General features: G+C 41.7%; 1 protein-coding gene across 1 annotated transcript; it reads right to left on the reverse strand.

The window, feature by feature from the left end:
- Positions 1 to 165: 165 nt before the first annotated feature.
- On the reverse strand, positions 166 to 17,472 carry faah2b (fatty acid amide hydrolase 2b). Its single transcript, XM_040045061.1, has 11 exons — positions 17,208 to 17,472; positions 13,093 to 13,175; positions 11,609 to 11,745; positions 11,018 to 11,227; positions 10,300 to 10,419; positions 9,605 to 9,740; positions 5,526 to 5,643; positions 5,300 to 5,419; positions 2,619 to 2,730; positions 2,291 to 2,479; positions 166 to 1,147 (listed from the first exon to the last, which is right to left on the reverse strand). The coding sequence occupies exons 1-11, from the start codon at positions 17,394 to 17,396 to the stop codon at positions 972 to 974; spliced, it is 1,590 nt and encodes a 529-aa protein (XP_039900995.1). The 5' UTR covers positions 17,397 to 17,472; the 3' UTR covers positions 166 to 971.
- Between the last annotated feature and the right edge of the window lie 7,783 nt (positions 17,473 to 25,255).

Consider the following 25,255-nt stretch of genomic DNA (forward strand, 5'->3'; position numbering starts at 1 on the left):
TACAGTTATCCAGGTGGATGAGCTATTTAAAAAAAAAAATTCAGCTGAAGTGTTGCCCATTGGTCCTTAGGCATTTGGCCTTCTGGCCTGTGTGTTGCGCATAACAATCACCTTGAATTCTTCATTGGAATAAGTCAAACAGGGTTTTTAAAAGAAAAACAGCTGTAATATGAAACAATACTTTTTTTATTAATTAAAATGAGTTGCAACATAAAGCATGCGCCTCAGTCACTGCACTGATCTGCAACATTCATGTCATCATTAAATTAAGGCCGTTTTCCTCTACCGATGTCAGATAAGTATTCCTTCATAATCTCTATTCCACTGGTGCCTGCCATTCTGTTATTGGACCATCTAATGTCATCTCTATGAAGCACTTTGGTTAACACTTTATTTCCAGTGTTTAACGCATGATCATGTCTAGCCCGTACCTGATTGTCAGCTCTGTCCGTTTGCCTCTGTAGTTGCGGCACAAATCATTATTTAATGTATTCAGGAGACTTCTGCTCAGGTTCACGCTGAGTGTTTGCAGAGGTCCAATCAGTTAGAGCGACAGTAACAACCTGGGTGGCTGCGAGTGTGAACATAAACAATCAAAAATGACCTTTTGAAAGTCAAAACAGTAACAATGTGTCTGCACGTACATGAGTGAAGCAGGTGGAAAAACCAGGGAAGTCTAACAGTGCGAGGCTTGTCTACACAAACACCCTGTCCTATGTCATACAGTGAATGCTCAGAGAGAGCTGATAGCCTTTCAGTTTGTTAAAGCTCAGGTTCATGGCAGTCTGTGAAAAGAGTAGATGACAAAATCATGACTGAATTCTTATTAGTGCAAAATCTTTCCTACTAAGACATTCAAAGCAACGACTCTAGCTCTCTCTGTGTACTACATCAGGCAGTACCGCTACCTCAGCCAAACCACACCTGCTCTGCAGGCTTGGTGATGACTGCTACTGTGTGAGCGTGTGCTTTTAGTTTGCTCCGGGGTCCTTCCAGCCTCCGAACGTCTTCTCCAGGTGGAGGGCCACAGCGAGGGTCAGGTGGTCCTGCAGCTTCCCTGCAACGACCTGCACGCCCAGAGGCAGACCCTCCTCACCCACACCCAGAGGGCACTGAGTCACCGGCAACCCCAGCATGTTAATTATACCTGTGTATGGAGAAAAAGAAAAAAAAAACAAAGCAAAATGTCTTAATACGTGGAATAAATCTTTTTAACAGCCATAATCCAGAAATAGCAACTTCGAAAATGACTGTCAGACATAAGATAAATCACAGACAGTTTCCAGGATGTAAAAAGGTTTTGAAGTCTCCCACAGTTTTTTTCAACTGAGCTTTAACCTCCTAAGACCCGAACTCTTCCACGACATGCATTTTTAATTTCTCTTTGATATTTGGTCATATTGGGGCCCGATGAATGTAAAAACAAAGAATTACCAGATTTTTTTTTTTTTTCAACCTTATTTTTGGTTTTAAGAAAAATGAGAGCCACATGAGGAAATTAGTTTACAATTTTGATAGAACAGTAGCAGTATAATGTCCTCGTAAGTGGATATCAGGCCCATGTAGAGCAAAATTGAGTATTTTAGTCTAAATAACCCAAAATGTGATGTCGACATACGCCAGGTCCTCGGAGGTTAAAGGTTATTTTGCAAAGTGATGTGACTGAAAAGCACAAAGGATAACCTGCACACAGACTGCAAAAGTCCAGGTGCAAAAAACAAAACAAAACTGACCACCAAAGAGCTTTGTGTATTCCTCACTAGTACTGGTTTGGATCCTCTCGTGCCTTCAGACCTGCTTTAATTCTTCATGGCACAGATTCAACAAGCGTCACACAGCTGCTGCACATCCATGATGCGAGTCTCCCGTTCCAAAAAAAATGCAAAGTTGCTCTACTGGTGAGTAGAGGCCATGTGAGTACAGGGAACTCACTGTTACAGTCAAAAAACAAGTCTGAGATGATCTGTGCTTTGTGACATGGTGCACGGTGGTCATAAAGGGACATGATCAGCAACAATACTCAGGCAGGCTGTGGGGTTTAAAATCAGCTGATACTGAGGGGCCCAAAGTTATTCAAATTACTGCCAACCCATCAATTTGAAGCAGCATTCTGCTTTGAGATTGAAACATTTTCTCCCATTTTCAGACCTTTCTTTGTAAATGATTGTGTGGGAAAGTCCCAGCAGATCAGCGGTTTCTGGATTTTAATGGCTGTGATATTAATCGTGATGTTGCTGTGCAGATGTTGGCTGTTAAAATAAGATCAGGTGAGAAGTGGAACGCCACTGACCGGTGTATGAGAAGTCGAAGGGTCTTAGGAGCGGGTGGTGGTGTTTGGGGGCCACTTTGGGGTGAGAGGGGTAAAGGAAAACACCGTCAGCACCCAACAGCTCATCCACCTCCTTCTGCAGCTTCTCCTTCATCTGGATGATGGAGGACGGTGTTTTGGACATGCGAGTCATCTCGATCAGGCCCACAGCTGAAGACGTCGGTTCACAGAAACTTTAAATGCTATTTATTCATTTATTACTTAATCATTTTTATATATAAAACAGTGTTTTGTTTTTAAATTGAGAGCTACTATTGAACACTTTGGAAGTCTGTATTGCAGCCTTTACCGATAGCAGCGAGGGTGTGGTCTGATCTTCCTATCATCCACTTCAGCAGCTCCCACAGAGGCCAAGCTGGTCGTCCTGGTTCTCCCATCAACTCAGCAAACATCTGAGGAGGCTGGGAGAAAACAAACAAAACAAAAACAATTCAGTTCTTTTAAAGGTCATAGGAAGGACACAGACTGTATTACTTCTCCATGTTCTTTATTGCTTCCTTTCAACCATGGTTGCTATTTTCTGCTGACAGACTGTCCAAGTTGTCATCATTATCGTGCCAGTAACCTGCACCTGTGTGGCATCACTACACCAGGCTCAGGTTTAAAGTTAGTAATGATTTATTAGTCATTGAGCACCTGAAAACAGCAGAAGCCCACAGGCCACAAAAATGTTCCCGTCATGAAACCACTTCAGTCAAATATCACAAAAATGGATGTCAGGGGTAGAGAGTAGAGTAGAGTGGCTGTGTCACTCATCTTTTTTGAGTGACAGCTCTAAAATCTTTTTGGGCTCCCTGTACTGCAGTGATGCCACTCTACTGCCCACTTTGTAAAGACGAGTACAGTGGTCCCTCGTTTATTGCAGGAGTTACGTTCTAAAAATAACCCCCGATAGGTGAAATCCACGAAGTAGCAAACTTTATTTTTTACAATTATTATAAATGTTTTAAGTCTGTAAAACCCGCCACTACACACTTTATACACTTTTCTCAGACAGGCATGAACATTTTCACACTTTTCTCTCTTGTTTAAACACTAATTTCAAACCTTTGTAGAAAAATAAGTCCAGTATTATAGAATGAAACCAAACACACCCGCGGTTGCTTTTGACGGTGCAAAACATTTGGTCGACATGTGTTGTGTTTGTTGGGGAGAAAACTTACAAACATACAGTGCAGCACTTCAGAGTCACACTGCTAGAGATCGAAGATTTATGTAAATTTGACAAGCTGAACGCATTCTGTACTGGACAGGAGACACGAGATTGACTGACAATGGTCAACAGCCAATCAGGACACAGAACAATGCACAGTAAAAAAAAAAAAAAACAAACAACAACAGCGAAACAGCGAGGCCACAAAAGGTGAACCGTGTTATAGCGAGGGACCACTGTACAACCCAACAGGTGGGTGTGAAATGATTCACGGGTCAAGGAAAGAAGAAACATAGTACAGCCACATAAATTTTGGGTTTTGGTTGCGAAGTTTACCTCACTGGTTCTTATGTGATTCAAAATACAGACAAGTTACAAATCTGATCTGAGAAAAAGTGCAGAAACTTAATTTTTGGAAAAATGCAGAAACAACAAAGACTGGAAACCAGTGTTTCAATACTTAACTCCTATACTGGGCATTTTGATTTAGCTCTCTTTAACTTGGTACATTTAGATGCCTGAATGATATAGATTTGGTTGAAAGAATACCTAGTTTACCCATATTTTTGTTCTTGGACTCTACCACAACCCTTTTATGCTACAGTACTTGGAGACCAGAGCAAAACAAAAATTACTGCAACCATTTCCACTGAAGTTGCAGTGTTGCCTTTGAAAGTGTTGCTTCAAAGACGGGGACCGGGTCTGTGATCACTCATCAGCTGGTGTCTTCAATTCAATCTGTGTAGCAATATGTCAACTCACTGTGATAAATCAGAAGGAATTGCAAATCTGTTCCTCTCTAAATACACTTCACATTAACTAGTTACAGTCCAGAACCTCAGATCTGAAACAAGTACCTCCATTGATATTTGACGTAGTTGATACAGGACGGTGATTTAACTTCAATACAGCAACCTTGCTTTTATATAAGAATAAAACTAGAATACAACCAATTAACAACCAACTGAGTTGAGTCTCATATTACAAAGAGACAGATTAAAGACGAGGCTCAACCTCTGGATGATCAGATGATCGCTGCAACTACATGCAATCAATCACTGAATGCTCTTATACTGTGCCTGAGAAGACCACATAAGGACATCCCCTTACATCACACAGAGCCAATAGTAGGAAAAGAAGAAACTCCATGGCCACGTTCAGTATGAGCATCCAGCACTGTGACAGTATAAGACGTAAAATAAGGAAAAGCATAGTAGGTTCACTTTAAATCAAACTGGTGTTCTGCATTAAAGTAGAAAGTAGCAGTAAACTGACTGTGACTAACTCACAGCCTGGTAACAGAAACGTTTCAGATTAGCTGAAGAGAACTGCGTGGATGTAACTATGTGGGCACATAAATCTCTTCCCAAGCACATAACTCTGAGTTAGTAACAAAAACTGATCACATTGTAAAGCTTTACATTTTAATGAGGAAACCTGGTTTAATGCGAGGCGTCTGCAGGAAATCTAGATGCGGGTATTGTCCTCTGAAGTGGCAGAAACATTACTGTGTGTGTGTGTGTGTGTGTGTGTGTGTGTGTGTGTGTGTGTGTGTGTGTGTGTGTGTGTGTGTGTGTGTGTGTGTGTGTGTGTGTGTCGTGCACAGGCAGCTAAACAGATTAGGGGACCATTTCTGGGCAGCAGACTACAATAGGTGCTGTGACTAAGACTCAGCCTGCTTTCTCTCTTAGTGAGACGTGCCTTATTAGCTGGAAAGTCCTGGCAACAGCAAGAAACCAGTGCCTGTTTCTCTCCCTTGTCTTCATCATTCACCCGCTGACTCTTTGTCTGCTGTAAAGTTAATGTTCTGGACCTACTTTGCCCTCCTTGTCAGGAAGGACCATGTAGGTGTCCCAGATCTGGAAGCTGTAGCGGAGCTCAGGGAAATTCACTTCTTGGACTTTCACTCCGAGGTCCTCCTCCAGGCGCTCGGCTACCTGTGGAAGACCACACGAGGATTTAAAGTGTAAAACAATTCCTCCTAAGTGTGTAGGAGTTCTGCAATAGACGGGGAAAAAAACAAAAAAAAAAAAAACAACGCACCTTCCTCTGAATGTCTACGAGCTCTTTGCTGACGGGGGTTGTGAGAGGAGAGCCGCTGTCATGAGGGATGGTGAAGAACCGCAGCTTCTTTAAGTCGACCTTTGTGTTTAAGGACAACCTGTGAGCACAAGTGGAAACAATCAACAGCACTGCTGAACTACTGTAGCTAACAAACACAGTTGGGGTTTGGTTGTGTTGAGTCAGAATCTTCTGTGACAGAAATCTATACAATTCCTTGTAATTTTGGACCAATTGATAAACAAATATGTCCATTATGCTGATGTAAATGAAACCTCGAGATCAAGTGCTGACGTTATTACAGCCCTGGTAAAACCCTGTTCGCAGGCTACCCAAAATACCTCTCTGTAGTTAAATGCCTGTATTATGTCTCTGTGAAGGTTCTCAGTCATCCAGGTCATCGTAGTCAAAGGAGCTTGCAAAGAAAAGCGTCTGGACTTCTTTAAGTTGCTTGAAGACGTTTCACCTCTCATCCGAGAAGCTTCTTCAGTTCTAAGGTCAAATGGTGGAGAGTCCCAGATTTAAACTCAGTGGGAGTATCCCCCCACAGAGGGACAAAGGACCCCTGATGATCCTCTAATCACCTGACCCACGGTGTGAAAACGGGTGTGGGTCCCAATCAGCCAGAGTTTTGGGTTCCTGAGATCAGATGGCCCAGGATGTGAGTGGGCGTTAAGGCGTCTGGGGAGGGAACTCAAAACTGGATTATAGATGGCAGAGAGTTGGTGTCGTAAACCCCCGCCTCTGTTCAAAGATGGTCGCTCACAGTGGACATAGATGGCTTCTTTCACTCCTCTTTCAAACCATCTGTCCTCTCTGTCCTAAACGTGAACATTGGCATCCTTGAAAGAGTGTCCTTTATCCTTAAGATGCAGATGGACTGCTGAGTCTTGTCCTGTGGAGGTGGCTCTTCTGTGTTGTGCCATGCGCTTGTGAAGTGGCTGTTTGGTCTCTCCAATGTAGAGGTCTGGGCATTCCTCGCTGCACTGTACAGCATACACCAGATTGTTGAGTCTGTGTTTTGGCGTTTTGTCTTTGGGATGAACCAGTTTTTGTCTGAGCGTGTTGCTGGGTCTGAAATGCACCGGGATGTCATGCTTGGAGAAAACTCTGAGTTTCTCTGATACACCGGCTACATAGGGGATGACAATGTTGTTGCGTCTGTCTTATCCTCCCTCGCTGGTGTCTGGTCTTCTTTTCTGTGCCTCTTTGCTGACTTTAAGAATGACCATTTAGGATAGCCGCACGTTTTGAGTGCTTCCTTTACATGTGTGTGTTCCTTCTTTTTTCCTTCAGGCTTACAGGGAACATGTTCTGCCCGGTGGTGTAGGGTCCTGATTACTCCAAGTTTGTGTTCCAGAGGGTGATGGGAGTCAAAGAGGAGGTACTGGTCCGTGTGTGTGGGCTTCCGGTAAACTTCGATGTTGAGGTTGCCGTTCTCTTCAATGTGCACGGCGCAGTCCAGGAAAGGCAAACAGTTGTCCTTTGTGTCTTCCCTGGTGAACTTGATGTTTTTATCCACAGCGTTAATGTGCGCAGTGAAGGATTCCACTTCTTGTGTCTTGATTTTGACCCAGGTGTCGTCCACATATCTGTACCAGTGGCTGGGTACTCTTCCTTTGAAAGAGCCAAGAGCCTTCCTTTCCACTTCCTCCATGTAAAGGTTGGCTACAATAGGTGACACGGGGGAGCCCATGGCACAGCCATGTTTTTGTCTGTAAAAGCCTTCGTTGTATTTGAAATATGTAGTGGTGAGGCAGAGGTCTAACAGTGTGCAGATCTGATCAGGTGTGAAGTTGGTCCTGTCCTCCAAGGAGCTGTCTTCTTGTAGTCGTTTTCTGACAGTCTCCACGGCCTCCGTGGTGGGTATGCAAGTGAAGAGAGAGACTACATCAAAGGACACCATGGTTTCATCTGGATCCAGGGTAAGTTTCTGGACCTTGTCGGTGAAGTCGGTGGAGTTCTTGATGTGGTGTGGGGTGCTCCCCACGAGAGGTGCAAGGATGGTAGCAAGGTGTTTAGCAATGTTATAAGTGGCTGAGTTTATGCTACTGACTATGGGTCTGAGTGGGACAGCTTCCTTGTGGATTTTAAGAAGTCCATAAATGCAGGGTATGGCATCCCCTGGGTAAAGGCGGTGATATGTAAGGCGGTCAATGATTTTGTCCTTTTCAAAGTCTTGAAGGCAAGCTATAACTTTCTTTTTGTAGCTGCTTGTGGGGTCTCGCTTTAAGGCTTCGTAGGTATTGTTGTCACTGAGGAGAGTAGTGACCTTTGTATGGTAATCTGTGGTGTTTAGGACCACGGTGCATCTTCCCTTATCAGCTGGTAAAACAGTGATGTTGTGGTCTTTGCTCAGGGAAGCGACGGCCTTCTTTTCTTGTATTGTGAGGTTGGACGGAGGGATTTTGGCACTGGAGAGTGTGGCTGAGACTTTCATCCTGATTTGCTCTGCTTCCATCTGTGATAATTTATTAATCCGTATGGCTGTTTCTGTGGCTGTGATGAGGTCCACTATGGGCAACTGTTGTGGAGAAATGGCAAAATTGAGTCCTTTGGCTAATACTCTCTTTTCAGGTTCAGTGAGATTCCGGTCTGAAAAGTTCTTCACCCATTTCTCCTGACTGTCCTCAGGTGTGTTTTCTTCTCTGAGTTGTGTAGGTTCAGAATGAGGAGTGTTTTAGAAAGCAAGGTGTGAAATTTCCTGCGTTGTCTTTCTTTTCCTTTAGAGTGTTGGGCCCGCTGAGCCTTGTCCACAAACTTGTAAACCTCTAAGATTGGAGAGGGTAGAAGGGACTCTCCACCATTTGACCTTAGAACTGAAGAAGCTTCTTGGATGAGAGGTGAAATGTCTTCAAGCAACTTAAAGAAGTCCAGACGCGTTTCTTTGCAAGTTCCTTTGACCTGTATTATGTCTGGCATCTCCTGCGTTTGGCTGCACAAAAACAAAGAAAACCTCAATATTCTTTAAATTAAATCAAAATTATTCATAGTTACTGAGTTGTTTTATTTTAGGTTGTTTTCACAACAGGTGAGCCAAACTGAGAATTTTTAATAGCGAAAAGAAAATAATAAAAATCATAACAGTGACATCAAGTTGCTTTATATTGTAGGGATAAAAAGTAAAGGGGTTGGTTCTTACGTAGCGGGTTTCTAGTTGAGCACTCAAAGCGCTTTATACAAGATGCATTATTCACTCATTCACACGTAATCATACAAGCACTTTTTTTTAAGTGCTGTCTATTTCTAACATTCACACTCCAATGGACACATCGATGAGCAACTTGGGGTTCAGTATCTTGCCCAAGAATACTTTGCATGCACACTAGAACAGCCAGGGATCAAACCACCACCGTTCCACTTAGTGGATGACCTGCCTCATCTCCTGAGCTGCAGCCACTCCCTAAGCCTTAAATATTGGAAAGATACAAGAATAAGGAATTGAATATATTAGAAAGAAACCCTGACAATCACAAAACCCCATATGAGGAAGCAATTTGAGGCAGTGGGAAGGAAAATCTCCCTTTTAACAAGATATGGTTGGGGGGTGATGGGGACGAAGAAGACAAAAGACATGATGTAGTTAGTTTATCATCGTGGCCAGGATATTACATTTAAGCCAACATCCAAAATCCTCTTATGTGCGAGCAATCGTCAGTCACATAAAATGTAAGAAGTTTAGGAGAGTATAAAATGTTACTGCGTGTGGATCGTTATCACATCCATGAAGCACTAAAAAAAATTAGCACTGAGATAGCTGGATGCATTTTATTGTGCAGATTAGGGATAAGAAACATCTGCTATCAATTTATCAATGTGGGTGTGTCCAGTTAGCCATAATTTGATCACACACACACACACACTTTGCTTTAGAAGGTCTCCAGCCTCTTCTAAGTAAGCCCCAGTTCTTACCTTGGCACCATAAGAACTGTATTTGTGCATGAACACAGACTGCACACTGTGTCACTTATACATGTAGATAAACTAATACAAATAAATAAAAGAATTAACACATTAACCCCGAATTACACTCAGATGAAGCAACAGCAGCAGGGCCTTACATGTTAACTCTGGGTCCGGCCATGATCTTGAGCATAGGCAGAAGGTCTTCAGCGTAGCGACACATGGGACCAGAGCTGAGGTACTCCTCCTGCCTGCCAGAGGAAGGAGGGTACTGGTTCTCACAGGACACGACACCTAAAGGAAAAAGTATTTTTTCCTCTATTAATCAGCCTTACAAACAATCTGTAAGCAAAACGCTGTCATACATGAAGATTTCAATCTGATTTGGTGCAGTGGGTAGCAGCTGCTCCTTCAAAGTTTCTGTCCACCTGATGAATGTAAAACCCAAGCCTTTGTTTTAGTCACAGCTTGTTTGCGAAGAGGGCCCAGATAACAACTAGCGTAGAAAGCTTTAATGCACATTTTAACAGCGCTGAACAGAAATCTCCTGAGACAAACCTGCCCGTTTAGCTCCTAAATGCTCCACTGTGTCCTCAGCTGGGCTTTAACTGTCACTGTGCTATGCGAGCAGTTAGCTGTAAAGTTGTGGGCAAAGCTGAAAAAGAAGCAGAGGGGAGCGAGCTGCAGGCACACATGATAATCCTCTGGAGGTTCATGTCTATGAGTGATCCCTGTCACATGTTTTTCCTCATTAACTGCTACTAACCCCCCCCCCAAAACAAAAAAAACAAAAAACCAGATCTACAACATTAGCTTATGTGGGGTTATCAGACTCACAGCCAGTGTCTTTTACCTGGAGTAGTTTTATGGCCAAATATTCCATTGAAGAAACAGGGCATACGAATGCTGCCGCCGATGTCTGAGCCCACACCGATGACTGAACCTGCCGCTCCCAGTATGCTGCCCTCTCCCCCTGAGCCCAGAGGAACAGGCGATAAACAGTGAGAGAGCAGAGATAAGTCAGTGGAAGTGGACTTTATCTGGACCATTATTGTCAATAAAAGTCCTCACAGAGTCAACAAAGTAAGTTTACCTGCAGATACGAACATTTTTGTGTTTGAGAAAGGGGGAAAAAAAAAAAAAGGCAACATAAAATGTATTTGTTCATTAAATGTATGAAATAAGCAGCGTTACTATTATAAAAATAAAGCAACTCGACTAACGATGGTTTGGTTGCAGATTTTACGGTTAAAATTGCCTTAAAAAAAAGAAAAAAGAAAAAGCAGCTCACAGAGGTTTAGTGTAGTCTTCACACACAAAGACACAGAAAGAGACATCACAAGGTTTTTAGATTTTGTACAGCTCTGCACACAAGACATCATTGAACATTTTCCACATAAAATAGCATTCAACCAGACCTGAAAGCAGGGAAAGGTAAAAATAAATAAACAAAAGCACCACAGCCAGAGCCTCAGTAATATGATTAAAACCAGGACGACTCCTGGCAACAAAAACAGACGCCAGCAAAAAAAATAAAAAAATTCAACTTTGTCTCAACACCGGCTGCTAACCTGAGCTTCCTCCCGGTATCCTCTCCAGGTCATACGGGTTGTTGGTGATGCCATAGATGTGGTTGTGCGATTCATACCACATGCAGAGCTCGCTTGTGTTGGTGACACCCAGCGGGATTGCACCCGCTCTCTTCAGCAGGGCCACGGGTGGAGCGTCGACTGTGGCCACGATCCCTCGCCTGGAGACCAGGCCTGTAGTGAAGGGCATGCCTGCAGAAGGGAGACGTGTCACATGTGCAGAGTGGATTTGCAGTGACTAACTAGAACTAAAGACTAACAGCTCTGCTTTTCCCTCAGAAACGTTTTCCGTCAGTTAAAAATGATGCTGACTTCTAGTTTTCTCCTTCAGTGAACAGCAAGTCAAAAACCAGACCTGAAGTTTGAAAACTAACTACCACAGTAAAACCTTCTAAGAGGATTTACAGCGCTTAAATGCATACTTGCATACATACAGTCCAAAGTGCGTGTGTGGACTGAGACATGTTAACAGTATCAAATACTGAGTAAAACTGAGGTCACCTGATGCAGGTAACCACAGTAAAGTGTCAGGTTTCACGCGGACTGATGGGAGATTAAATTTCTGGAAGTTACCCTGGAGGGCATAAGACTCTTTCACAGAAAGTGGGACTCCTAATAAAGGCAGCCGGTCCTCCAGCACTTCCTCTCCTCCAGTCTCCTCCTCAATCAGCTTATCGACCTGAGCTGCCTCCTGGAGGGCAGCAGCAAACCTGGACAGACAGAAATGCAGTTTACGTTTACTGACAAATTTAGAGGGAAAAGATTTTGACCTGATGCTAGTACAGTATGTAAAAAGAGATTCACCAAGCTGATTATAGTGTTCATCATGCAGGGAACATGTGCCTTGCCATGATTTGTGACCGTATTTGCAGGGTGGGCTGTCGTTTTATAAGCTATTGATAGCAGGTGCATCCATTAACTATATGGGTGCATTGTAGAAACCTGCTAATTAGTTAATTAGTAAATCTAACCAGGAGCATAAACTTCTTGAATGGTCCGTTAGTACAATTAGCCATTTAGAAATCCTCATTATTTATGAGATAACTGCATTAAAAAACACAAAGACAATCACCACAGTCGGGAGTAGCGCCTGACAAACGCAAGAATTTTAAGACCATTATTTTGTATATTCTGATATGTTGGCCGTTTATTTTCTTTAGGACATGTAAAACAAACTTGTTATTACTCGTTATGCTCCACCCAACTCTCCTCAGATCAGCTGATTATTGTTTCGGTCTTCCAAAAGCGCATGTTGCTAAAAGGGACGTTACAGAATGCCCCTGGTGGAAAAAACATGCAACCTCAGCACTTGTCACATGGATGAAGGGCGTTTCTCCTGTCTTTGTTTAATTTTCCTTTATCATCTTATGTAACAACTGATCCAGATAGACGGACAAATAGCTAATATCAGACGATCATGTTGGCCAATTGACAAATATTGACTCAAGAGGCCCAGTTCAAAGGCTCAAAATAAAATTGTCCATCCATCCATTCGCTTCCGCTTATCCTTTTCAGGGTCGCGGGGGGCGCTGGAGCCTATCCCAGCTGTCATAGGGCGAGAGGCAGGGTACACCCTGGACAGGTCGCCAGTCTGTCGCAGGGCTAACACACAAGGACAGACAACTAAAATAAAATTGTAAAATGTCAAATTACAGCAGTGCAAACTGTGCATTGTATTGTCACTATAATTACATGTTTTCATTTGCTGAGAAAACTTCAGCACTTAAATCTTTTTTATATTTTCCTCACACTACCTTTGCACATTTACCCACAGCAAACGTGATGTGACACAACAGACACATCAGGCACTGCTAAGGTTAAACACCATGTTTTTATCCCAATAGTCTGATGGCATTCTTCAAGGCTGATATATTGATACATCTTCATTTTTGTTTCATTTCTGAGTTAAAGAAAAAAAAAAAAAGCCTCACATCATCATACCCTGTGCTGGGCCAGGAAAATGTTTATTTCTGTCTTCCTGTCAATAAAATAATCAATAACTGCAGCTCAAGAGCACACTATCAGACATCAGGGAAACAGAGATGATTGTTTCTTGCCTGTCTTTCACAACAGCATTCACAAAAGGGTTAACTTCCTGGATCCTGTCAATGTAAGCCTGCACCACCTCCACGCTGGACACCTGCAGGGACATAACATTTAGACCACGTAAGGACATGTTATGGTTCATTACAGAAAGAATGTCACAGAACAGGAAAACAAGTCAAACTGAGGGTGAAACTTGAATATGATTTGTCCTAAAGAAAAAAATAAAATAAAAAAGGAAATAAGGTTTTGACTTCAGTGTCTTTAGGGTGGATTATAAAAGCTGCTTCAGCTTCTCTACAGCTGCAAGCCGCTTTGCAACCCACAGTTCCTCCTTTCAAGTTGTTTCTGCTACGTCTCCTGTCACTGATGCCTGCTGCTCTCCCAGAATCACAGACGCTATTAAAAATAAATAAATAAATAAAAAAAGGAGGAAAGCTACAGTGATGTGTCATTGAAGTCTGTAGCTGAGCACTTAACATCAACATGTTTTTTTATGAGTGAGCAGTGGATGTGCCAGTGACACTCCACATTTATTGGCTAACAATTTTGATTGACAAGCTGTTAGCATTACCAGGGTAATCCTTTCCTACTCTTACAATAACCATAAACTAAAAAATGGATTTTATGTTTTATTTGTTTTACTGAAACTAGGGCTGCTCAATTAATCGAATTTTAATCACGATCTGGGCTTTCAACGATCATTAAAAATGACTGAGCCGATTATTAGCCCCTCCCTCATGCTTTACTCTCGCGCTGCTCCGTGTGGCAAATCCAGCGCACCTTTCTGCAATTCGAACAGGCGTCACAACAATTAAGAGCAGCGGTCCCCAACCCCTGGGCCTTGGACCGGTACCGGTCCGTGAGTCGTTTGGTACCGGGCCGCGAGAGTTGAGGCTCAGGTGTGAAATGTAAGGTTTTCAGGGTTTTTATCGGTTTTCAGCGTTATTTTGTTATCGTTTTGATTGTTAACTCTGTTTTCCTGGGTCTTTTCACGTGTGTTATGAATAAATCTTCTTTTTTTCCAGTACCGGTACTAGTTTTTTGGGGTTTTTTGTTGCATTTATCCGCGACACCTTAAAGGCCGGTCCGTGAAAATATTGTCGGGCATAAACCGGTCCGTGGCGCAAAAAAGGTTGGGGACCGCTGATTAAGAGGACCCGAGGGAAGCTCGGAAAGGTAAGCAGAAGTTATTTGGAGAGGAGAGTGACTGCCATTGCTTGAAAAGAGAGGTAAAAAAAAAAAAAAAAAAAAAAAAAAACTTCAGTGGTGTTGCACACTATTTTATATTATTTTTTAAAGTCATTATTCAATACATTGTTATTGTTAACCCTTTAAAGCCGGTCAGAGCTGCACGCTCCGTTTTGTGTAACTATTTTTAAATCCCTGTAGAGCCTGAACCGTGTAAGCTAGCGCAATAATTTTTTTTTGCATATGAAACTGGAGGAGTTGTACTTACATCTTATGCCATCAGCTTGTCCTCGGTCACTGTTTCCTTCCACATATAGCTTTGCAAAAATTGCATAAAAAGCACTTGCAGGAACAAAAACATAATATTCCAGAAACAGCTTTGCTGATCCGATCAGCTGTTTGTAACACTTCCCACAGTGAAACAGATGTCAGCGCGAACTATCGCATGTCCGCCATTTCCTGCCCGAAACCGGAAGTGACGTCATTTTCGCGGAAAATGTAGTTTTTTTACTTGTAGGCCTTAAAAGCCTATACTGGTGTTTTTATAAGTCATGTTTGACTTTTCTGAATAGTTTCTGGGATGCTTAGAACTCGAATTGCACTGCTGGAAATAGTTTATTTTGATGCACCTGCTGTTTTCTTTGCAAATTTGCATCATAGGATTGTTTTTTCGTTTTTCCTGCAGTATATAAAAATTGGTGTATCTCCAAAATAAAACTAAGACACTCAAAATTAATTTCCTGTTCTTGTAAACTATTTTTGCAACTTTTTTGTATTTAAAGTTTTGAGGGATAAACCTCTTAAATTTCTCCAAGTAGAAATATATGTATAAAAAACAAAAACGATTTTCAATTTTTTTGTAGTTTATTGCACTTTTTTGCAATTAATGTAGTTACTATGGACTTAATGCATACATATTATTAAAATATGGGCTATAACAGTTGTATAGCAACTTGAAATGCTCCCACAAATGGCACTACAACATGTAAAAAAATAATATAAGCTCTGGCGGACTCGGTTCTATGGTAGGTCTCAAAGGGTTAAATAAATATCGTCAAATAATCGAGATCTCAATTTCAGTGAAAATAATCGTGATTATCATTTTTGCCATAATCGAGCAGCCCTAACTGAAACTAGTAACTGAGACCAAAGGAAATTATCAGGAAATAAGGCGTTTACAGAAGTGACCTCTGTAAACGTTGTCAGGCCAGAAGTTTTCTGTAATCAGTGGAATCGCCCTCTGCTGGTCATTAGCTTCATTTTTCCTGGCCAAAAGTTACATCCATCTTTTATACAGGTTATGTCCAAAACAGGGCCCTGCCACCAAACATCAAGCCTTCTGTTTGATATAGTTATCCAGAGTGAATTAGATTACAATAAGATACTGTAATCTAAAAACAAAGGGGCCCTGTACAGGAAAGGTCATTCAGTAACAGCCTGTTTTTTCCCCACCCCTCAGTAGACTTGGTGATTTCAGTGTCAGCTTTTATGCTACTGTGCGGTGGAGCAGCTGATGCAAATAGACTCAATGAGCTCATCAGGGATGATGATTCACTCCTGGATACAGAGGAAAGCACTTAGTACTGTGGATGATGCCTCTCATCCCCTGCACACCACACTGGAGTCATACTAAAAGTATATATGTGCACGAAAGGTGCGAGTTTCTCAAGGTGTGACCAATGAAACTCTGTCATTGTAAAGAGGTTTAAAGACACGTTTAATTCCCGATATCTTAATATAAGACAAAAAAGTGCAAATAACCATACATCTCAGTTTTTCTACATTATAAAGGAATGGTGCTGTAGTAAGCAGTCTTTGGGCTCAAATTATAAGAGATTACTTCTAGTAAAGTTCTAGTAGGTCATTGCCCAGACCATCATATAATTATAACACTGAAGATTTTTTTTTATTTTTTATTTACTCACAACAATTATGTGAAAAAACATATTTTGTTAAATGTTTTATATTACTTAATTACTTTGGTATAATGTCACAGAAGCTGTTATCTGTTAAAAATACAAAAATGCATGCCCCTCCCATTCCAGAGCCATGCAGTGCATGGCCAGATTGGAGTCTTTGCCTGACCAATTCTGGCCCCAGATCCTTATGTTTGACACGCCTGCTCTAAGGTGGATACAAGTTTAAAATTAAAAATGAACAGTCTTATTTGGGGTTTTTTTGTTTGTTTGTTTTATAAATCATTGAAAACTCTCTCTCCTCTCAGGGCCCGCAGCTCACAGCAGCTTCACGGCCCAAATGGGTGTCCCCCGCCCACACCTTGGGAACCCCTGCTTCCTGCACTATTGTATTTTTCTTTTCTTTTTTTAATGTTATCACTGAGCAGTCTTTCCTAAAGGTGTTACTTTCTTTTATCTCATCCCATCTCGGAATGTCTGTCCAAAAGCTGTTAAAACATTTGTGAGTAACTCATTAATCAGCATTTACCGCTCCAGCGCCACATGAAAGCAGCACCTGCACATGCGCCATGTGTGCGTTCCAATAAAACCTGGCAACAAGTACACGATTTGTTCACCTCCAAGTTCCACACATCTGTCTGGAGCAAAGCACAGCCCAACAAAGGGCTGCTCCCATTCTGGCTGTACAGGCAGCACAGGTGTGTTGTTATTCCACAGGTGTTACTGTCTTACTGTGGGCGTGGAGACTTGGGAGCAGAAAGCAAGCGTTGGGAAACCGTCCCTGAGGAGCGGACCAAGGTGCTTCAGCTCCAGTGATTGTAAATAGAAATAAAAATGGAAATAGAAGCTAAAGAGGGGATGTAAGAAACATGACAACGCATGACCTCCAGATTTAACAACGGCTTATGTGAGTCTAAATCAAACTGACATGAAGATGGTTAAATCTACTGCGCTTGGAGCAAGTGTTAAACAAACACACACCCCTCTCCTCCTCCAGCCGGGAGGTCTGACCGGGTACACACCTCTTTTCGCCGGATCTTCTTGGCGAGCTGCGTCGCCGACATAAGCAGCAGCGGGTTTCTGACGGGCGGGAGCTTCTTCCCGGACAGAGCAGGTCTCCGAGGGGAGAAGAAGCGAAAAACGATGACGAGGACCTCCGTGACCGCCTTCAACAGCCATACCTGAGCTCTTTCCAGCCGGCTCAGAGCCATGTTTCAAGCGCGTGAGAGGACGGAAGGTCACCGGCTGGTCGACCGCAGTCAGAACACTTCCTAGCTTACAGCAGCCGATCTTTTTATATACATCCGCGAGACAAGTTAGCGACAGTTAGGTCGCCACCGGAAATGAAGCGGTTGCTTTCAAAACAAAATCATGACCTCGTTTTAAGGGCCAAAATACTCCAGTACTAAAGTCAGTTTTTGGAATTTACTCAGATTTCCATCTTATGCTGCTTAATACAGTATTCCACTACTTTCCAAACAGTAAAGAGAAAAATGCATAATATTTCCTTCTGCTTCAGTTAGTGCTTAGTAGTTACTTTCCTGGTTGATCAAATAAGTAGTTTATGTACCTCAAGTACGACTATTCATTGGAGAGTTTTATTAGTCATTCACACTTATTTGGTGATACTTTTTTGAAAACAAAACATTCATTTTTAATATATTGTTATAAAACAATATTACAAGTGTTTTCATTTTTTTTTAATTCTGCACAGTGCATGTTGTTATTGACTTTTCATCACTTGTACACTGTTATTTCAGTAGAACTGTGATGTAATTATTTAACTGATACCTTTTTACTACTGACAGTTGTCTGCATACCAGTTTTTACTTCTATTAATATTTTTTTTTAATTACCTTTTTTGTTAAACCATAATGGCGTTATTAACTAACTAGGTTAACCAAATTTTCCAGGAGCTTTTAACTGTATCTCATCATCTGCATCAGCAAACAGCATTATTTTTACTGAGTGCATTACTATGCAAAAAATGCATGAAGTGTGAAAGGGTCAGAGTACTTTGAATCAGTTGTGCGGCGGAGACGTTTTATTTTGAAAATTACTACCGGAACATAAAACAATATATTGTGGATTACCTGTCAGTGACCTATGCCACCATTCAGGGTAATTAAAGGTAACGTTTAACTATGAGTGTAATGTAAATGTGGTTGCGTAAATTACTTGTTTGTGGCTGTTAAACTAGTGCCTGCAAAACATAGATAGCCTTCTATTTGATGTTTGCTGCCCAGTATCACTTGTTTATATGAGTTATAAGAAAATAACTTGGATTTTGTGAACAAAGTTTCTGATAAAGTATAGATACAGTATGATATCTATACTTAACAAGATGAAAATACAGTATACCAAGTACACTGCATCTTGAACTGTTCTCCATTAGTATTTAGTATCAGTACTGGAAAAGTATCAAATTTCAGGCCATTAAGATGTTTGAGTTAGTATCCAGTATGATTTGAAGGTGGGGCATCCTTTTCTGTTTGTCCTTGTAATCATATTTAAAATGACATAAACTGTAAATCTAAAACACACGTGAGTGTAAAAAGACGTAGAGGCAGGTTTATGAAGTTATTTTAAATTTTGCATGCTCAGAAATCCAGTTTTTGTTTTTGTTGCCTCACGACAATGTTTGGCGATAAGAGCTGCTTTTGAGGGCAACTTTGATAACAGTGTGTTTGTATGTAATGATATGTTATTTCATGTATTTGTGCATATTACGTGTGCCAAAGTCAGGGATTAAAAGTGAGACAGTGGGATATTTTTTTGCAGTATTTCAGCATTTAGTTAGAAACCGAACCAGCATTAAGGGACTGACGTTGTTTTTAAGTAGCAGGTAATTTCAAATGCAGCGTTTCTATCAGTTCAGCAAACATCAGCAAACACATAAACAGTTTGTGTGCAGTTTGTCTCACAGTGTGTTGCTAACTAAAGGTCCGGTTGCTGTATTTAACAGGGAGAGAAAAGCAAGAGAGCCAACTTCACTCGGAGATGGAGAAAGATAAGAAAGACAGGACAGGACAGGAGAGGACAACGGGAGGTTAGATTTAAAAGTAAGGAGTGCTCATTTAAAACTTACATGTAAGTCTTCGTGTTTTAAATCAGATATTGGGTCTGTTCAGGCGACATTATGTTTTCTCATATTGTGAAAAATGCTGCAGAACAAACCAAGGTGTTATTTAAAGGCTGCATGAAAACCATCTGCAGGTTAGTGCAGGATAAACAGGTTAGTTTGCTGCACAGTGATGGATTTAAAGTAAAGAACAGTGTGTGACTGGTACACAGTGGCTGTTAGGTTAGGTTACATCAAGTGTAGCAGAGCTCCATATGAATTTTAGCCGATGATGCTGAGATTCATTCACCAAATTCCACTTTCATATCAACTTTATACCTTCTAGAAAAAAAGACGTAAACCGTACAGCGTCAGTGTAGAGGAGGGTGAGGTGTAGAGGATGGAAATCATCCAGGACAACTCCTGAAACATCTGCTGACATCTGGTTGAATTAACTTGTGTAAATCCACAAAGTGCAGCAGGTCAGCTGATCACAACCTGTACACTAAGAACATCTACTGGAGCTCTCAATGGAAATTATTGTGAGTTATGATTCTTTTCCCCACATTACAACTAATTTTAAGGTTCCCCCACCACCCAAGAAACAACAACAACAAAAAAACATGAAGTTAAGCAACCATCAGTCAGCAGCAGAGGGCAGCATTGTTAAACATAACGAAACCTCTTGGCTTAGCAATTGAACATGCAGAGCACATACCAGCAAGAAAAAAAAAACCTTCTGCAATGCAGGTCAGTGGGTTAGTGGAGAATCCACAGAGTCTGTTTGAGTTTGTGTCTCACTGCACCACCGAAACTGTTAAAGAGCCTCGTGTGAAGCTTTGTTTGGATTCAGCTCCACACAGACGTCTTTTATTTTGCTTTATTTCACTGTTTTGTATTCAAAATAATCAAAATAAAGGATAAAATTAATGAAGATATGCTTCATTTCAAATGTCTGTAATCTGACTTCACCGCCTCCTTCTACATTACTTCAGACAAACCACTCTGATTATGTTTCATACATGCAGGCTGAATTTCTTTCTAAAAATCTGGTAGATTTATTGAACAAATTCATATGTTTAGAGATTTAACAGGGCCACGCCTGACAGGGACTAAAAAGAGAGAGCACATTTCTCCTGTGTTGGCTTCCCGTCACCGGCTCCCTGTTAAATCCAGAATTAAAATTAATATCCTGCTCCTCACAGACAAGGTCTTGAATAATTAGGCTTAAAACTTTAGTTTTTGATAAAGCATATAGTTAGGGTTATATCAGGTAACTCGTGGAGGCTTTCCCTGATGCACTTCCTAGTCACTCACTTTTTTACACACCTCTGTCTCTTTTGTCCTGTCTCCCTCCCCTCACCCCCAACCAGTGGCAATATAATCTTCTTCCTGAGCCTGTTTTTGCTGGAGGTTTCTTCCTATTAAAAATGAGTTTTTCCTTCCCACTGTTGCCAAGTGCATCCTCAAAGGGGGTTGTCTGATTGTTGGGGTTTTCTCAGTATTATTGTAGGGCCTTCCTTTACAATATAAAGCTCCTTGAGGCGACTGTCACTGTGATTTGGCACACAAATGCCACATTAATGCATAAGAACCAGTTTGTACTTTTACTGATGCGTCCATATTGATAACCTTTTTATTTAAGTTTTTTTTTTTTTACATTTTTTTGTAATTTGACATTAATGACATATGTGGAATGAACAACAAACCCCCCTAAATGCACAGCCATGCATCCATCTGCTTATCCGTTTAGGGTCGTGGGAGGCTGGAGTCTGTCCCAGCTGTCGCAGGGCGAAGCAGGGTACACCCTGGATAGACTGCCAGTCTGTCACAGATTAACATGCACATATATGATTACATTTTTTAAATATTTTAATTCACAGTGATCCTAGCACTGAATAGATCGCCTTTGCAACATACATCATATTTCTATTTAAAGATAAACCATAACAGCACCAAATCTTTATGTTAGTTTGTGTGTTTTTTATGTGAATTAAAAGCCTGATTTGTGCATCTGCAGTGTGAGGAGGTGTGCAGGTACCATTACGGTGAAAAACATCATATTAGGGTTTGACCCTGTGCATAAAAGGAGCATGTAATCAATCATGTCCACACAATAGGTGCACCACCCTGCTGAGCTATTTATTGATCCTCTTCCATCAGGACAGACCTCCATGGTCATTTGTAAGGAGTTGAGTTCACTATAACTTCTGTTTGCCTAATTTGCATGCTTTAAAACTCTGGAGCTTTTTTGCGTGCAGACTTTGACCTACAGCCAGTGTGTCGCCTTCAGCGAATAAGCAACACTTTCTTTCGGCAGGATGACGTGACGGTCACAGAATAAAGGCATAAATGTTCCTTGACGGGTACACCCAGCCTAAAAAAAACAAAACATAAACGTATCACAATACCAACCGAGTGGGGAAAAACAGACAACCTGATCACCTGTAAGGTGACACCTGAGGCCCAGACACAACTGCTGGGCATGTAGAGACAAGAAGGAAAAACCAGGGGAAACACACAACTGACGGCGCTAATGTCTCTGTGTAAAGCTGCAGGAAAAATGTGGCCCGCAAAGCAATTATAGCTGCATTTAAAGTGTGTATAATTTTCCGGTTGCAGGGAGTGTAGCTTGCGGTCTGCCGTGTTTTAGGAAAAACCTTAAAGGCTTTGTTAGTGCACGCCTTCGGGGTAAAATGATATGGGGTCAGTGAACAACACAAGGAAGCCTTTGGGCGCTTTTCCATCTTCTTTCCTGTGTCTGCCGACATGAGATATCCACCAAATGCACTCTAGCTGCGGCTCATTACTGTGACTCTCACAGTTTACACACAATGGAAACAACTCAAGCAGCGTCACCTATTACAGCATCCAACCGACAGACGCCAGCTGATAATGTTAAAGCCTCTGCTTCCAGATAAATCAGACAAAGCATCGCCCAGACGTTTAATTTTTCTAATGAGATCACAGACGTCAAATCCAGTCATCCTTCACCGGACAGTAATTTACTTTACAGTTTGTTTTGAAAGGAGCACTTTGCTCTCATCCACTTTCCAGCACCTCCACTCAGCCCTGGAGACCAATGCAAGCTGATCTGGCTGTCCCTCGGGGTGCCAGAGCAGAGTGTCTGCAACTGTTGTGCCTCTAATGGACAATTTTCATTATTAAAATGACAAGTATTTAAAAGGTTCCCCCACATTCCTCTGCGCAGGGTCGGAAAATCTTCTGGAGATAAAGAGTCACCAATATTAGGGAAAAAATAAAGATACAAAAATTATTTTCAATTGCATTAAAAATGCAGTGTGTGAAAATGGACAAGTCAAAGTGGTTGACACAGGAAAAAAACACAAACAAAAAAAGAAAAAGGAAAGGACATTCCACTCCCACCCCCCCCCCCACACACACACACACTGCAATTCAATTCCAGCAGCAGATTAGAATCAAGCACAACAACATTTCCACATTTTCTGCATCAACAAGTTCATAAATGCACACTCCACTGATAATGCAATGCACAGTTTACGCTTCATTCAGGGCTTTTACAAAGGTACAGATGAACATCCTGCACATACAAAACATATTCACCCAACAGAGAATCTATATCACCTTTAAAACATTCTGTAAATAAAAGAATCAGTGAAGACGTGGTGGTTGCACAGGATTTGAAACTGAAACTTTCAAAGTAACCTTTTCCTGACTGTGTTGTGTGTTCAGCATCGGTTACCACAGTGATTTAGCCAGGTAGAAAGAGAGTCACTTCTGTGACACAGAAAACTGTCTTTAAGTTCAACCTAACCTGCTAACCCATTAATTTTGCTTCCTAGTACACCCCTCTGGTTAAATAGGCTCAGCCCTACACTGAAAACAAATCCATAGACAATACAGAACGAGGTACTATTTTAAAGTGAATTCACAATAAGTAACCTGCCTTTGTTTATTAAGCCATGGTGTTTTTCTACAGGTCCTGCATTTATAAGGAATTAATATAGAGAAAAACGCAACTGATGTTAATTTTTGGAGTAGATAGTAAATAGAAGAGTGTATTATTTACTGTATATTTTTACATGCATGTGCCATGCGGTGTTTCTTAATGCAGCTCCCCTCACTAGCTGCAACATCTCTGTTCTCCTATCTAGCTTCATGTTTTCTTCCACAGTAGAAGGAGGGATGGGGGGAGCTGAAGTGGAATGGGCCCAGGGGGAAGGTCCCATGTGGCAGCCCCTACCTTACCCCCTAACCCCCTCTCACCTCACTGGTCCTCCTTTGGGGACCAGCATGCAAGCACAAGAAACAGCTGGTGTGCTCCAAAAAGCAATTATAAAGCCCCCGGGCCCCCTGCCTGGCTGCCTGTAAGACCGGGGCAGGGGATAGTGGGGTCATTAGCACCCCCGGACGAGTTTTAACGAGAGGCCACCACAAGGACGGTTGGAGGGGAGACCCAGCAGGTTCACATCACTTATATCAGGTGGAAATTGGAATTTCAGATGAAGGAGAGGTGTGTGTTTGATCTTTTATTTACACGTTTTTTGAGGGGTAAAACAGGTAGTCCATACAGGGTTTTTTTTTCCTCAGTTAAAGCATAAATGGCTAAAATAAACAAATAAATAAATGAATAGCAAGCCAAGTTTCTTTATGCTGTGGGGATGTTATTCAGTTGGTGAAGCTAATGAAAAGCCTGTGTATCTGAATTAGTCCTTGTTCCTGTTGTGCTCTCTGTGGATTGATTTGTCCCCTGAAGGGAACTGGAAGCTCAGGTGTTGACTGTGCTATTGATTCGCCTCCTACCAAGTGTTGTTAAAACTCTTCAGTGGGGGAGCAGAATGAAAAACCACATGAACCAGCCTCATTAAAATACATTTTTTGGCCCCTTCAGGTGACTGCAGGAAAAATTGAGTGAGAATGATTTTTCAGCCTAACGCTACACGTAACATTTATATAACGATCTAGTAAGATCTAGTGGCTCAGATAACTGTGGTCTGTAGACTGTGCCTCAGACATTTACATACTGATTTGGTTCTTTGATCGAGGTTATTGACAGCAGTCGCCTATCCATTTATCAGGAAGGACACAGTCCACAGATCACTGATTATTTAAATGTCATGCTAGCTCAAAGATGATTAACAGGCTCCAGAGGTCTGGTAAACTTAGAGCAGATCTGCAGACCTTATCAATCCATTTCATCAGGCACACAGAGTATAGCCACTGTGATATCGCTCACTGGTTAGTGAAGTCCTGTAGTAAAGCTGTAAGCTTAGCATTTTTGCAGTTAGCCTCCTGGTGTGTTGAAATCAAATACGATGGAAAGACTGGTTCTGCTTTTTAGTGCTTTATGCATTTATATACTTACTCCTCAATGCCCAAGTGCGTTTTTATCTAGCATTCACATACAGCAGATATCTATAGGCTGTAATGTACATGCGGTTCACGTGAACAAGTAAAGCATCTCTGGCACTACCTGCTGTGGTCATTCCTTGTGAATAAGGAAGTAAATGAAAGTAGCTTTTTATGGACTGTGCTTCTTTAAATAAGACTTGAAACTAATGACTGAGACATAAATCCATCATTAAAGTGTTTACTGATGTCACAGAGCAATAGAGCAGGGGGGTCATCTTCTCATAGAGCCCTCCAGCCAGATGTGTTGCCCCCTGCTGGCCATTACAACAAACAGAAACCTCTGCGTTTACTTCACAATTTAGACCTGGAGGATACCTCACTGTTTGCTCTGCACCAAATTGCAGTGCAGTCTGCACCATAGCTGCTGAAACATTTCACCAAAAAACAAAAATGTGAACCTCAGTGGCCCTAAAAGTCGCCATCTTCTTCTCCTTATTCTTCTTCCTCTTTGGGCTGCTATCTGTAGGTTCACCACAGAACCTACAGATAGCAGATTAGGGTGTGTCTCTGTCACACCAACCCTCTGCATGTCATCCTTCTCTATATCCATTAAGCTCCTCTGTAGTCTTCCTCCAAGCATGCCTTCTTCTTCTTCTTTGTGTCGGGTGCCGTGCC

The sequence above is a fragment of the Simochromis diagramma genome, unplaced genomic scaffold, assembly GCF_900408965.1.
Source record: "Simochromis diagramma unplaced genomic scaffold, fSimDia1.1 OVJJ01000590.1, whole genome shotgun sequence".
NCBI lineage: Eukaryota > Metazoa > Chordata > Actinopteri > Cichliformes > Cichlidae > Simochromis > Simochromis diagramma.